The 15,731-nt window shown below is 35.0% G+C and overlaps 1 protein-coding gene across 3 annotated transcripts in view; it reads left to right on the forward strand.

Annotated features, from left to right (window-relative positions):
• The window catches only part of TUT7 (terminal uridylyl transferase 7), a 33,359-nt gene that overhangs the window by 7,684 nt on the left and 9,944 nt on the right, over positions 1–15,731 (forward strand). For 2 of the 3 annotated variants that reach the window (XM_054002946.1, XM_054002947.1), the window contains exons 5-21: positions 505–682; positions 1,181–1,269; positions 2,207–2,258; positions 3,946–4,015; positions 4,871–4,997; positions 5,730–5,849; positions 7,829–7,960; positions 8,693–8,873; positions 9,218–10,350; positions 10,476–10,626; positions 11,319–11,405; positions 12,342–12,442; positions 12,966–13,023; positions 13,740–13,843; positions 14,940–15,029; positions 15,119–15,232; positions 15,341–15,418. In XM_054002946.1, the coding sequence (XP_053858921.1) occupies positions 505–682; positions 1,181–1,269; positions 2,207–2,258; positions 3,946–4,015; positions 4,871–4,997; positions 5,730–5,849; positions 7,829–7,960; positions 8,693–8,873; positions 9,218–10,350; positions 10,476–10,626; positions 11,319–11,405; positions 12,342–12,442; positions 12,966–13,023; positions 13,740–13,843; positions 14,940–15,029; positions 15,119–15,232; positions 15,341–15,418 (2,865 nt within the window). The remainder of the gene's footprint in view (positions 1–504; positions 683–1,180; positions 1,270–2,206; positions 2,259–3,945; positions 4,016–4,870; positions 4,998–5,729; positions 5,850–7,828; positions 7,961–8,692; positions 8,874–9,217; positions 10,351–10,475; positions 10,627–11,318; positions 11,406–12,341; positions 12,443–12,965; positions 13,024–13,739; positions 13,844–14,939; positions 15,030–15,118; positions 15,233–15,340; positions 15,419–15,731) is intronic. The other variant, XM_054002948.1, reaches the window with a different exon arrangement.

The raw sequence follows: 15,731 nt of genomic DNA on the forward strand, positions 1-15,731 counted from the left end.
CCTGTATATCAGAATGAATATTTCAGTTCAGAAATACTGCAAAAATTAAGCACCTGTGGAATATTACAGATTTGTTTATATGTAAATGAAATAGATTTGTTTTGAGCATAAGCAACAAAATAAGTTCCAGCATAAAATCAATTTTACTTTTTTTTTTAAACATCTTCTTCTTTCTCTGCTTGAAGTGGACCAAATATGTCTTATGCAGATTTTCTATTTCTTCATCTTCAGCTCCTACCTTTGATACTTCACAGGTGATAAAAGAATTGATGATTTTTTTTTTTTACATGCCAAATACATGTGTGTGTGTGTGTATATATATATATATCTGAACATTACTGAAGCCTCGTGGAGTATCAGATTCTTTATTGTTTCCAATTATCTACATTAGCTGGAAAATTTGTGGTGATGGTGGTATTACTTAGGATGAGTTTATGGCCTTCATTTTAGCATGTAAAGGAACTCAAGAAGTTCATTAAAACATTGGTCTTGTTATCTTGAAAGGAAAAGCAAGAAGAAAAACTGCTGACTGCTCTTCCTCCTCCAACGCCTTCCCAGATACAAGCTATCGGTGTTGCTATTGAAAATGTTGTGCAGGAGTTTGGCTTAAATAATGAAGACCTAGAAGAAAGGCTTAACATTAAAACAATGATGGAAAACTTGCTGCGTCAAAAATTGCCAGGTATTTTTTGCAATTTAAGTGCTAGATATGCCAATTTATTAAAAACAAAATAACAACAAAAACTGAACAAACAAAAAAATAAATCAACCAAACAAAAAAAAATCCCCAACAGCTTATGAAATGAAAACTGAATTTAAAACCTTATCTCTCTAAATTCTAAAACAGCATGTTTAGTTACTAGTCTGTTGAACAACTTGATTTAGCAATATAAACCTGTTCCAGACTTAAATTACAATGGTGTTCATGACCCAAACAGGCCTGTAATAAAAAGTGAAGATGAAAAGGATGTGGGAAGGATTTGACCTTCATGATAAGCCTTTACCAACAACAGCACAGAAGGCAGGATTTAGTAACAGTTCTGGGCTGTTGAAGACCTTTCTTCTTTTCTTGTGCTTACCAAAACCAGGTGTAGGTTTAAGATCTATTAACAATGCTGTAGGTAGCTACAGACTTAGAGTTAGGCATAGTGTAAATGAAATATAATTCTTTTTGTTGCAGAGTGTTCATTAAGATTGTATGGCTCCTCCTATAGCAGATTTGGTTTCAAAACTTCAGACTTAAACATAGATACCCAGTTTCCTGCCAATGTAAGTAAGGCCATTTTATTAAGTACGTGTTAGTGGTTTTGAATGTTTGCATCTTCATGTAGATTATATTGTAAATGTATTTTATAGTGTGGTAGTAACACTTTTTATAAAAGCCCATTGGGTAAAACAGAGCCTGTCTGGTCTTAAAATAACATTCTTCACAAAACTGTAGTCATCAGGCAGTGTAATACATCTTTGTGTTTTGTTGAAACTTCTTATGAAAACACTTAAAACATCTGTACTCTAGCAATCCTCTGAGACAGATGATTATTCATATTCTCTAACAGCTGGAATAAATGACACTTCTGTGTTCTTGTTTCAGTACTGATCCTGGTTTTGTATTGATATATTCACATACGCACATTTTGACTACTAGGTTATATTTGAGCCATGAAACCTTATGGTTATTTATATGTGGAGTAATTTAAGGTCTTTATTCGTCATGTTAATTGTTTTTATGCATCTTTGTGCTTGAACATTGAAAAGTAATTAAGGACATGATTCTGTACTTAAACTTACTGCTGCTGTAGTTGATTTGGCAGTCCTATTATTAGAATTTAACATTTCCTTTAGGAAACCAAGAATTATCTAAGTTCATAACGTGCAGAGAATTCTAAAAAGCCATAATTCCAGTCTTTAACATGATGTAAGTCCACTCTGTCAGAATGCAGTCATTTTTAAGCACACTGAAACAATAATTCTGCTAGTGGGGGTTTTCTTACCATAACCAAGTCTTTGATAGAGGTAAAAATAACTTTAGGAACAATTACTCCAGGATTATATTTTTTTTCTTCAAAGCAAGCAGAGCTCCTGTTCCTTTTGATGCAACTTAATAATAGAGAAGTACACGTAGAGGTGGTTTTAAATTTGAGTTGTAGAAAATCACTTTCTTGACAGGTAGTTGATACAAAAACAGTTTTATTCCTTTTATTGACAGATGACTCAACCAGATGTTCTCTTACTTGTGCAAGAAAGTCTCCAGAACAGTGGTAAGAAAAAATTGCTGCCTTCTCAATTTCATTAAACTATTACTGCTTAGTATTGCTGAATTTCACCTCTGCTGAACAGGTACATCACATGCTATTCTTTTTTTAGAAAGATATGAGACTGAATAATACTGCAGAAAAGAATACATTAGGAAAACTACTTTTGGTTTCACATTCAGTGTTATGAGGGCTGAAGGTCTCTTATTTTTGATTTGAGAAATTCCTAGTGGGAGGCTTTCTTCTACATTATAAGTGAAGATGTCATTACACGTGAGGTAGACTCTGCTGTCCTCCCCAGCCTGCTCTATTAGCCATGCATAGTACAGAAAGCAGCCTAAGTTCTTAAAAATGTAACAGAAACCCAGTAATGTACTTTACATTGTGGTCATTACCTGCGCATGTCTGTCAGTGCAGGTGCTGGCCACGTACAGATGACTGCATAGAGGCACACGGGGGTTTTTTCATATAATGAACATAAGTCTCCGCATTTATATAAGGAAGTAAAGTTTAAGATCCTTTTGAAAACTATGCTTACTCAAACCAAGCATATGCAGGCAAGAAAAAAAAAAGGGGGGGGCATGGAAACTCTATTCTTTTTAAATGCAGATTGCAAAAAGTAGCTTCACTGCTTTCTTGCCTTGCTTTATGCCCACAGTTCAGGAACCACACATATTGTTCAAAACATGTATGTTTACTGACCTAGATTTTCTTAGTGGCACCCTCACCATCATTGTATGTGCATTTTATTGTTTGGACCATTATGGTCTTTGAGAATGGGGTTATTTTTAAGTTAGATTAGAGGAAGAAGACCCAGCTCTCTTAAGAAGTTAGGATCACTATTGTATCAGAAAAGCAAGTAATATTTGCATTAACGTGTTGTGCAGAGTCTTCTCTGTAAGTGAAAAGATAGAGGGATAGTGCATTAGGTGTTTGAGATACCTTAGTGGCAAAAGCAAGATAATTTTCAGTGAAATTAGGTGTCCAGTTGGCTAAGTATCATCACAAAAATCTTGTTATTTCAGAATCTTTGAGTAAAGTATCTAAAATTGTTTGATAGTTTCCTCCCCTCCTGGCCCAGTGAAACCATAGGTTTCAAAAGGTATCAAAAAATAAGTCTAGTTTGGATCAATCAGCACCACTAAGAGAAGGAACTAGGGTGGCTGACAGCTGAATTATATTTGGAAAATGATATCAAGAATAAGAAGAAAAAAACAGAAAAAGCATAGGAAAGGGACATCATGTAGGCAAGCCTGTTCTATATTTACATAAAAAATTGTCAGATAACCAGGGAAAAGAATTTATTTCTGTATAGTAGTGATGTAACACTCTGGTGTTTTTGTTTTTCGCACTAATATTGTTCCATAGGTGTTGTAGGTCTCTCTGCATACCTCAATTGCTAAAGCCAGCTCTTAACCAAAATATACCTCCTTAATTTTACCTACTGTGTATATATGAATTTTGAAAAGTTCTGTTTTTTCTCAGTATTTTCCTAACAGTCCTTATTGTATAGACCATAGTCTTCCTATCACATGTGAAATACATAAATCACATGTACTTTATTTTTCTCAATATTAGTCATTATATTAGAAACTGAAATTCTACCTGTACTCTTCTAGTTGCATCCAGTTCAACGTGTTTTGTATCAACATCACGCTTAATGTGGCTTCTTCTTTTTCTTTTTCCCACTTAGAATCTTTTACGGAAGTTGATGCAGATTTCCATGCTAGAGTACCAGTGGTGGTGTGCAGAGAAAAGCAAAGGTCTCGGTTGTCAATTTGTGTGTTCTAATAGTATATAGCAATGTAAACTATATTACCACCTGATAAATGACGTTTCTGTACTAAATTATTACAGTTCCATGGATCTTGAAACACAAACTAACACTCATGGGCAAGTCATTCCTAGCCTAGAATAAGAGGGTAAGGGTTGTTCTGTCCTCAGCTGTGTATTTTCCAACCCCTTCAACCATTATGGCTTCCAGCATGTACCCTTACCCTTCCATTTGGGATTATTGCTTAAGCAGAAACTTTCCTTTCTTAGAGGTAGTGTACATACCATATTAAATTACAGATTTCTGTAAGGATAAGAACAGTTTGCTTAGCTTCGCTTGTATTTTGAGAACAAGTGAAAGATATTATATTTTGCCCATTTGATGAATATCAATTGAGATTCATGAAACATTCTATAAACAGCTACTGACAAAAATATTACCAGTTATTTGGTACTACCTTGATTTTTCAGTGTTTAAAAATATTTTATGTTGTGTGAAAACAGCATAGAAACTGTTTGATGGTGGGTGTGGTGTGGGAAGACATTTTTGTTTCATGAAGGAAATTAATACTATAACTTTTTCAATTCAGTAAATTAATTTTAGAAAAAATACTTAAATTTGGATTATATCTTAAAACACGTGTACAGAAAATTATAATGCATATATTCTCAACCTAACTATAAATCAAATTAATATTGCATTCTGCTTTTCATGCAGAGACACTGTCTTTGAGAGGCTGTCAAGTCTTTCCTTACAGCCTTCTGCTACACAGTTCTGTGAGGTGTTATCTGACCTCTGGATGTTACAAAACCTTCAAGATATTTCATTTCTTTTTGGATTTTAGTGGCCTTATTTGTAAAGTGAGTGCAGGGAATGAGAATGCTTGTCTAACAACAAACCATTTGGCTACTCTTGGAAAACTGGAACCCACTATCATACCTTTAGTGATTGCCTTCAGGTACTGGGCAAAGGTGAGAGTCATTTGTATTCCTTATCTGTGAATAAATATTGAATTAACTTTGATATTATGCCTGTAGTTATGCTTTAGAAAATGGTTGTTGAAACAGCCCTGGGAAAAAGAGTTGCAATGAGGACATATGTTGTTATAAATTGTAAATTTTTAGAATTATATAATTATCATTTGTGTGTGATAACATTCCACTAAATTTCAAAAATGGAATTTTAAGCTTCATTCAGCAGAGTGCAGACTGTAAGCATCTTTCTAGGTTACCAAACTAGTCAGAGGAATGCATATGAGATGGAGTTGCTAGTTTCTCGTAAACTTAATCCATCATGAAAAAAATGAAAAAACTGTTTGTCTCTATTGTAGATGAAAACAATCTTAGGAATTAACATAACTTGTAAAATTTGTGTGTCTGCAATTAAAATGTTAATTAAAAATTGAAAAACTTCTGACTTATACTGTATCTATGCAAAAGGAGTTATCATTTTTTTACAAATGTTGTCTATGCTCTCTGTTTTGCCAGTCTGTGTCCTATGGCTCTTACACTGAAAATGTTATGGTAGTATGGTAGTAACTGCAGTAAATATGCAGGCCTTAAGAACAAATTGCATCTGGTAAGAGTTCAAAGATATCTGAGTTTCTGTAGTATTCATTGTGACTGACTTCTGAACAGTAATTAAAAGAATATTTTTCATAGTATCACTTGAAACTTTAATGGCTGCACAATTTGTTTTTACAGTTATGCTGTGTTGATCGTCCTGAAGAAGGAGGCTTGTCACCTTATGTGTTCGCTTTAATGGTTATTTTCTTTCTACAACAGAGGAAAGAGCCCTTTCTGCCTGTCTATTTGGGATCATGGGTATGTGTATTAATACACTGAATAGTATAAATGAGAGGACCAGTTACTTGCGGTGGTATATAGTCTGTCAGCTTTATGCTACTCTGAGCAAGCCATAAGTGAGCCCTTTCTGCAGGAATTAACAATTAGAACTCATGTGTGAATTAATCATCATGCAATGACTACACTTAAGTTTAGTATGCCTAGCTGTAAGGTTGCTTTTCACAATCCTAGTCACTGAAATAAGCGCTCTGTTGCCCCTTCTGTGAATAAGGGGAGGTGGGCATTGAATAATGCATTTTGCAGCAATTTACTTCCTCATTTTCTTCAGTCTTTCCTCCAGACTGTTGAGAACTCAATCCACATAGCTACATCCCAAAGCATCTTAGAATTTGCCATCTAATTCTCCAAAAAATAGACCGTGGTTGAGGAGCACACTGGTGCAGTGATACTATCAGAAGGGATCACATTAGGAGTTTACAGCATGTATTTCTTTGGTTTAGAAACCAAAATGCATCTTGATGTCAGGAGCTGTATTATGGATGCCAATGCAGAATCCAGTTCTGGACTGGCATCCATAATACAACTCCAATAATTCAATTCCAGTAACTGAATTCCAATTCAGTTATATTCATTGCACTTACAGTCTCTTGTTATGTTTAGCACACGTGTTCGAATTCCTATAATTAATTACAAGAACCTTGCAGTTAGCAATTTTCTCTACTACGTTCCTGACTCATTCAAAAGCACATGCACTTTCTAAGCTGGATGAAAAAAATGTCCTGTTGTATATGGCCATATAATTATAAGATACGTATTTATGCTTGTCTAATGTGCAAAGAAAAGGTTGCATGACACAAAATTACAGAATTTTCTGGGCAAACAGTTCCAATGTTTGGTCACTCACACAGTACACCCATACAAATTCTTCCTCATAATCAGGTGGAACTTCCTGCATCAGTTTCTGCCATTGCTTCTTGTCCTATTGCTCAGCACCACCTGGATCCATCCTCTTGACACCCTCCCTTCAGATACTAAGACATTGATGAGTTGCCTCAGTTGCCTCTTCTCAAGGCTGAACAAGCCCAGCTTCCTCAGCCTTTCCTCATAACTGAGGTGCTCCAGTCATTTAATTATCTTTGTTACCTTTGCTGGACCCACTTCAGGAGCTCCATGTCTTTCTTGTCCTGAGGAGCTCAGAATTGGACACAGCACTTCAGATGTGCCTCACCAGGGTTGATTAGAGGGACAGGATCACCCCCTTCACCCCACTGACAATGCTCTTGACCTAATGCACCCTGGGACAACATTCTTGGCCACCAGGACACACTGCTGGCTCATGGACAGCTTGTTGTCCACCAGGACCCCCAGGTCCTTCTCCACAGAGCTGCTTTCCTGCAGATTGACCTCCAGCCTGTGCTGGTGCCTGGAGTTATTCCTCCCCAGTGGAATGCAGAACCCTGCTTTTGCCTTTGCTGTATTTCAGACAGTCCTTCTCTGCCCATTTCTCCATCGTGTCAAGGCTGCACTCTGGGGTATTGGCCACTGCTCCCAGCCTTGTGTCATCATGACCTGCTGAGGAGGCCTCTGTCTCTTTGTCTCAGTCACTGCTGAACAAATTAAACAACACTGGGCCCAGTACTGACCCTTGTGGGACACCCGTAATGACAAGCCCATGTTTAGACTCCGTGCCGCTGATTACAGCCCTCTGGGATCTGCCATTCATCTCTGGGATCTGCCATTCATCCATTCATCCAGTTTTCAGTCCACCTCACTGTCTGTATTTCTTGAGTGCGGACACCAGCACACGCTTCTAAGAGCACTGAGCTCTTGGGAGTTTTTTGTAGAGAAGTATCGGGAGAAGAGAGAAAAAGGTTGGGGCATATTCTAGTAGTGGGACAGCTTTTTTTAAACTTCGGTCTCCTGCAGCGTGGGGACTAAAATTTAAAGTTCACATGATGTTTAGCTCTATGTTTCTTTTTTTTTTTTGTTTCCTCTAGATTGGAGGATTCTCATTAAACAAATTAACTCATTTTCATCTGAGGGAAGTCAAGAACGATGCTGTGGTTTGGGAGCATAACCCCACTGATGATTCTGATTTGCCACAAGAAACTTCCCCTAAAAGGGGCAAGGTCTGAACTTCTAAATTTTTTCCTGTAGTAGTCTAGCAGACATCGCTGTTCTCAAAAAAGAACAATATTGTATTTCAGTTTTGTGCTTATGTTTCAAAACCATGAGCTGAACTAAAGGACTGCACAACTGCTTGCTTCAAGGTCTGTTGTGTTTAGCTTTTGGTGCTAAGGAGCTGGCAGGAAAACAGATATAATTTCAAACTCTTTGGTAAGATCCTGAATTTTAATCTATCCGGGATAATATTGTTTACACAGTTGGAGCAGTTTTATCTTGGAATTAGACTAAGCATATGAAAAATATTTGCTTGGAACTGTTCTTACAAATTATTCCTATTGTAACAACTTTGTAAGAAACAGTATCACTATGTGATTGCATGTTGTGAGAGTTAACAATTCAGCCTAGACTTGGCTGGAAAATAGGCTGTATAATCCATTCTGTCCTGTGACATGAGATGTGAGTTTTTCTTTGAAATTTATTAATTGTGGCATAAACACTTAAAGAAACAATTGTTATTAATCACTGATGCTACTTTTTACTATTGCTGCATTCTTTAATTTTGGAGCTTTATACTATATCTTCCAACTTTTTAATTGCGGTTTTTATTGCAATTGCAGGAGTTGAGAACCAATGATAAATTCTGCCACACTAGATTACAGATGATATAAAGGAAGCGTAGCAGTTAAATGTCTGTGTACTAAATATTATTTAAGGTTTTCTTCTGTAATTGACAGGTTCCCTTAGTATTTGATGTAGGTCAGCAGTGTTCAGCACCTGTTGGTCAGCTCTGGCTTGAACTGCTTCGTTTCTATGCTTTGGAGTTCAATATGGCTGATTTGGTTATTAGCATACGACTCAAGGAACCAGTGTCTCGTGAACTAAAGGACTGGCCTAAAAAGCGCATTGCTGTGGAAGGTATATAAATATCTCTCAACAAACTTCAAATAACTGTAACTTTAATTTTTATATGGTGCTGACTTTGCTGTTAATATTGTGTGTTACAACCTAGAATTTTTTTTAATATTGGACTGGTTATAGTAGAATATTTAAAAAAAAAAAAAAATCAATTAGTATTATTTTAGATATTATCAGAAAAAATAAGTGAACTAAAAAATTGTTTTCAGTACAATTTGTAGATCTTATGTCCCTGCACAATGTTTAAGAGTTACTAGCAATTCAGACTCTGTAAGGATGTAAGTGTATTCTTTTCTTTAAGAAATTAACTCTTTCACTGCTGGCTCACTTCTTCTTTCTACTAGACCCATATTCAATCAAAAGGAATGTGGCAAGAACTCTGAACAGCCAGCTAGTGTATGTGTATATTCTTCACTGTCTGAGAGCAACTTATAAGTATTTTGCCTTGCCTCAAAAAAAAAGTGCAAAATGGAGCAAAATACCCTCTTCAAATGCAAGTGAGGAGAAATCCCAAATGCTAGACCATGGAAAAGGTGCTATAAAGCATGAAGATTCTGACTTACAAAACTTGGATGGTAGAACAAAAATGGCCATAGTAGAAGATAGCATAACGGAGCGTACACATATTCCCAAGGAACATAAAATTGGTCCTTCAAAACTATGTGATGGCTCAGAAAGTTTCACAGAAGAAGACTTGGCTGATGATATAAGTCATCTGGGAATTACCCATGAAGACTCAGACTGTATAATTGAGGAAGTAATTTCTGGAGATAATGAGGATTTTAAACCTAGTTGTGAAGAGACAGAGAGTGAAAATGAAGATGAAGAAGAGGAGGAAGAAGAGCATGAAAAACGAAAAAGACAATGGGATACTATTTTGCCTGCTGAGCAGACAATTGATGAAGACAGTGACAGTGGAGAACTCCCTGTTATGATGAATGAGCATGAAGTAGAGACATGTGGCATTTCAGACTTAGAAGGTTTTCAACAAACTGCGCTTACAGAGAGTGATGAATTTGGCTTGGAGTGCAGTGGTATAACAGATGACAAGATTGACATTGATGAGTATAGTAGCACTGAAGGTACTGATGAACTGGATGAATCCCCACAAAAATTCCTATGTTCAGCACAGAGTCAGGTATCCCAAATGATTAACTCAGATGATGAAGAGGAAGAAGAGGAAGCACCAAGTCTTCTAAATCAGAGAGAATGCAGTGCTACCATTAAAGCTGGAGATAACATATATACTGGATCTGGAGATGATGATGCACTGTCAGAGGAAGATGATTTTTCCATCCCCAGTAAATATGAAAACAAACAATTCAAAGAAAGTGTAGATGGACCTCTGAGGAACAATTTGAGCCAAGAATATCTTACTGAGAAGGGAAGCCATTCTGAAGAGACCACAGCAGTAGAACAGTGCTTAGAATCTGAACTTTTTTATGAATTCAGTAAACAAGCATTTACAAAGGGCAAGGTAAGCAAGTTGTATCAGAACATAAACGTATTGCTTGTGTTCGGTTAGAAGTTATATGAAAGTGTTGCTCCAATTTATTAAAGTACTATACTTTTTAAAACTAATCTTGCTTTTTGTTCATGCAGTCTCCTACAGTAGTATGTAGCTTGTGCAAACGAGAAGGTCATTTACAGAATGATTGTCCAGAAGACTTCAAGAAAATTGAGCTTGACCCACTACCACCACTGCCACCCAAGTTTTCAGTTATTCTAGATCAAGTTTGTGTCCAGTGTTACCGTAAGTTTTTTCCTTTGAATATTGCGCCATAGAAAAAAATCTGAAAAAAAACCTGAATACCCACAGATTAATGGTGTTACAAGGTGACAGTTTATTTGCTACATTGCCTCCAACTCTTAGATACTATTCTACAATTTGGCTTAATGCTAATGGCTCTTATGGAACTGCTCAGTAGTTTTTATCTAAAGAATTAGAAAGTGTTTAGATTTTTCTTCCAGCTGGCTGGTTGATTACTCATACTGGAAAATACATATTCTGAGAATCTAATTTTGGGTGGAGTTTTTGACTGATGCTTTTGTATTTGTCTGATTTGAATTATGTTAACTGTTCCTTAACTTGTAGTTTTCATAAAAAAAGACTTCAATATTCTAGAAAAATCATGTCAAAATATTGTTTTGTAACATTTCTCCACTTTTGTTCTTTTCAGAGTGACCCAACTTTCCTCCTTTCTCTCTCGCCATTTCTGACCAGACAAAATGCATTATTTGTCTAATTAATGTTTTTCTTTGAACAGGTATTTCTCTTCTACTTCATCCTTGTTTTCTTTCCTTCACATGTGAATTTTCTCTTTCTCTTTCCCTTCCTATGCCCCACTGTAAAAACCTCTCTATTTTCACTTGAATCTGCTCTTCACTGCTCTTCCTGAAGAACAGTTGCTTAAATTGTTGTCTTTTTTTCTTCTTTTTTTAAAGATGATTTTGCTCCAAATATAGTAGAAGATAATGCTCGAGAACATATAAGACAAAGCTTGGAAATCTTCATTAGACAGGATTTCCCAGGTAATTAGGCCATTCTAACTTCTGTTTATATTTTTGATTGTTCATACTTGAGTGTTTTCCAAGAAAATGTAATTTCAGTATAATAAACATTCTAGATTTGAATATTTAACTCATATTGTTGCTCAGCATTGGAATACTTCATTACATTAATTTTTGTTCTAAGTCTTGTAAGGCTTTTTTAAATTTGAAAATACTTGTTTATTAATTTATATAATAAATTATTTATTTATTCATATGCTTAATTTTTTTATTTATTTGCTTATTTTTATTCTTTATTTATTTATTTGAATTTTTTATTTATATCACACATTAGTAGGAACAATCAAAGCAGAAGTGGAATAGTTTTACATTTGTTATTTTAACTTTATTTATTAATCAGACTTATTTTTGTAACTGCTCTTACAAATAACAAGGGTTTTTTAGTACTTTCTATGGAAACTTACTAGTCTTGGAATATTTTAAAATATAGGCACAATATCTGACCTATTCACAGAACCTAGGCATTTGATTTTTTTTCCTTTGTTTCTGGAATTCTTACCTGTAACACCTGGACTTCAGTTCATGGTCTTTTAAAATCAGAAAAAGATTTTTTTGGCTGGAGCCAGGTATATCCCTTACCCTGAGAATCTCTGTACGAAGCATTTTTCAGTCAGATGTCAGCTTGAGCCTACATGCTGATGATTTAAGTACTGGAAAACCTAACTTGCTTCTGGATTTGTCAGACTGCTTATTTGAATCAATAATAGTAGAGATTCTTTTCTCATAAGCAAAGTTGATCAGAAAGTTTTCATGTACTACAGAAATACAGTAATGTTTTCCTGCCTGTATTAGGAGACATGCAGTGGTTTGCAGCTACATACAATTTGAGATTCTTTGTTATATATAATTTGATATTTTTTGTTGATATATGGCTGAAATACAACCCATGCCTTACAGGAACCAAGCTGGATTTGTTTGGCTCCTCAAAAAATGGCTTTGGCTTCAAACAAAGTGATCTTGATATCTGTATGACAATAGATGGTCTGGAAACTGCTGAGGTAGGTCCAGAAGATTTTGGTTTTTGGTAAATAAATGCAGAATTTTCTTATATTGTGTAGCAATATTCTAGCAATTGTTCTAGCGTAACAAATTCATTTTTTAATAAAAGCTTTTAATATTAGAAGGAAATACTAAGTTACCATTATGGCAGATTATTTTGGGGGTGTTTACTGTTGAGCAGGAATGAGTATAAGAATAAAATAGCCAGTTTTCTCCCAAATTCTGCATTTCTAGCTTTATTTGTGCAGATAAGTAACATGCTTCATTGCATAAACTGGGAATGGGAAACAGTAGAAGAGCACATCAGTCTCCTTTTATGCCTAATATTAGCTTTTAAAAAAAGTTTTCTTTATTATATTATCAGCTGTTGATTTTACATATGCTATTTTGGAACAATTTCTTGTGTTCACATAATTCTGTATAACATGAAACATTTGATTATACAGCTTTAAGCATAATAAAAGGTTTGGCTAAAATACTTGGAGCAGATACATCTTTCAGCTTTTTTTCTTAATGTCGTAGGGACTTGATTGCATCAGAATCATTGAAGATTTAGCAAAAGTTCTCAAGAAACAGTCAGGTAATTTTCTGGAAAATTAAGATAAGTGATTCTGGTTTTGTTACTTTGCTGTAGTGACAGTTCTGCAGTAACTGCATGTGAAAATCATTAAGATACAACTAACATAAGCTCTTTTATGTTAGTAAGAGAAGGGTTGAGTATGGTGAACGTTTGGATTTATTTTTGTTTGTATATATAGGTATTCAAGTTTATAATGTTATTGGACCACATCTGATCTGGACAGATAGTATGTTTATAACTTACATGCATAAGAACAATGATTTAAGACTTGAGGCTTCAGTTTAATAATTACGTACTTGTATGTTCAGTGCATTGGAAGTTGATAGTAAAAGATATTCTGATACAAGTCTGCAATGAGAATCCTGGTCTTTTCTTCAAGAAGTCATGAATTTTATAGTGCTCATTTTGGTGTATCTCCAATGAGTTGTAATGAATCATTGATGTCTTAAGCTTATTTCTCTATGAAGAAATTCTATACTCTTATTTAGACTGCTCTTTATTTTTTGAGGGGGCTAAATATACATTTTTTTATAAACTATGTTTATCAGATTGATTATGTTTGACAAATTTCTAAAATCATTGTTAAAACGTAACTGAAATACAAATTTGGTGTCAACCAAGGTTTTATTTTGTAGCCTTTTGGCTACAGTTGGAAGTTAAGTGATACTGTGTAAGACTGTATTGTAGCCATTCAGTAATAAAACATTTCATCCTAGGTTTAAGAAATGTCTTGCCTATAACAACTGCTAAAGTCCCAATTGTCAAATTTTTCCATGTCAGAAGTGGTCTTGAAGTAGACATCAGTTTATATAATACTCTGGTAAGGTTATCTCCTTTTTTATTTTATGTTGTGAAATAAAAAAACTGAGGATCTGTTTCTTGAGACTGAAGTGATTGTTTGGATGAGGTTTAAAAAGCAACTGTTTCCAATTACCTGTTGCAGTTTTATATTTCAAAAAAACCTTTTTGATTTTGTTTGTTTGACTATGAGTGAGTCAGCTGCACAGTTGTGACTTCAGAGTTGTCACTTTCATAAGAAAATCTATTAGTTCTTCAGTAATAGTAAGAAACAGTGGCTTAAGTATTTTAAGTCTTTCTTAAATGAGAGACAAAACGAAGTAACTTCAGATTTTTTAAACTCCTCTTAGCATCATGGCTCTTGCCTAACCTTTAGACCTGAAATAGTAATTTTGAACCCAGCTTGCCTGAACTGTAACAAATTAGAATGTAAAAAACAACAAAACAAAACCAAACCAAAAAAAAAAAAAAAAAAAAAAAACAAAACCACACAAAAAAAAAAAAAAAAGAAAGAAAAAAACCAATCCATATTCTTGGCCAAACATTTTAAAAAGAGATTTAGTTTATTTCAATGTCTCTAATTCTCTAATTTTCAAAACCCTGTTCCTTGAAACAGCAAAGGAAAGTTAAGTCATAGAGACAATTTTTAAGCTTTCTGAAGGTTTTTTTATGAGCTCAAAGGGAGTCTTGAGGAGTTGAGGAGGATACCTCAACCACTAAGTGTGAAAATGTTCTCCTTGAAGTTGTGCATCCATATGTGTCTGTTGGTAGCTCTTACAGATCTGGACTGAAATCTCTGGGTTCAAGTAGTTACCTTCTACTAAATATTTTAAAACTGTAGTAGGAGATTAGTGCTTCTTGTTTTGAAATATTGTTCTGTGAATGCTGCTTTGTACCACTTCCATACAGATTAAGGAAGTTGATTGGCTTTTAAAAGAGCAGGTGATAACCTCATTGTTGAGTGCTTCCTTTCTCAATATATATTCCTACTATGCAGATCTTCACATATGCATTTCTCTAGGACACAACTTAGAGTTTTTCTTTTTCATCTTTTCAGCTTATTTCCTTCATGACTTCAGAGTTTCTTTATTTTCTACATGACTTTCTTATTTTTGTAGGCCTTGCATAACACCAGACTTCTGTTATCATATGCAGCTATTGATCCTAGAGTGAAATATCTGTGTTACACAATGAAAGTCTTTACAAAGGTAAGTATGTTTCAGGCATTTTAGAAGCATTAGTTCCTGCAGCAAGGGGCGAACACCATGAAAGATAAAAATCATGTTTCTTTTTCTAGATATGTGACATTGGAGATGCGTCTCGAGGTAGCCTGTCATCTTACGCATATACTCTTATGGTGCTTTATTTCCTTCAACAAAGAAATCCACCAGTCATCCCTGTTCTTCAAGAGGTACGGTATATCGGAAATAAATGAGTAACTGTACATGGTATTGATCAGAAGAATGTCAGTGCTGAATATGAAAGGCTTTTCTAATGAGTTTTAGTATTACTCTTTCAGATCTACAAAGAGCCCAAAAAGCCTGAAATTTTGGTTGATGGCTGGAATGTATATTTCTTTGATAAGATAGAGGAGTTGGTGAGTAAATCAGACTAATTGGAAATGTTACCTGTAGCTTGGCAAATGAATAGAAATTCCTTTTAAAGACATTGTTCCCAAATATGGAGGTTGAATATTTTGGTTTAACCCCAGCTGGCAATTAAGCACCACACAGCCACTCTCTGATTCTCCCAGCCCCCTCCCTGGTGGGAAGGCTAATAAAAAAAAAGTAAAATTTGTGGGTTGGAATAAAAACACTTTATTAATTGAAATAAAATAAAATAATAATCCTCATACTTGTAATTGTTACAATGATGTTAATAATAATAGTAGTTGCAGTAGTAGTAGTAAT

This window comes from Vidua macroura, chromosome Z, assembly GCF_024509145.1.
Source record: "Vidua macroura isolate BioBank_ID:100142 chromosome Z, ASM2450914v1, whole genome shotgun sequence".
In the NCBI taxonomy this organism is placed as follows: Eukaryota; Metazoa; Chordata; class Aves; order Passeriformes; family Viduidae; genus Vidua; species Vidua macroura.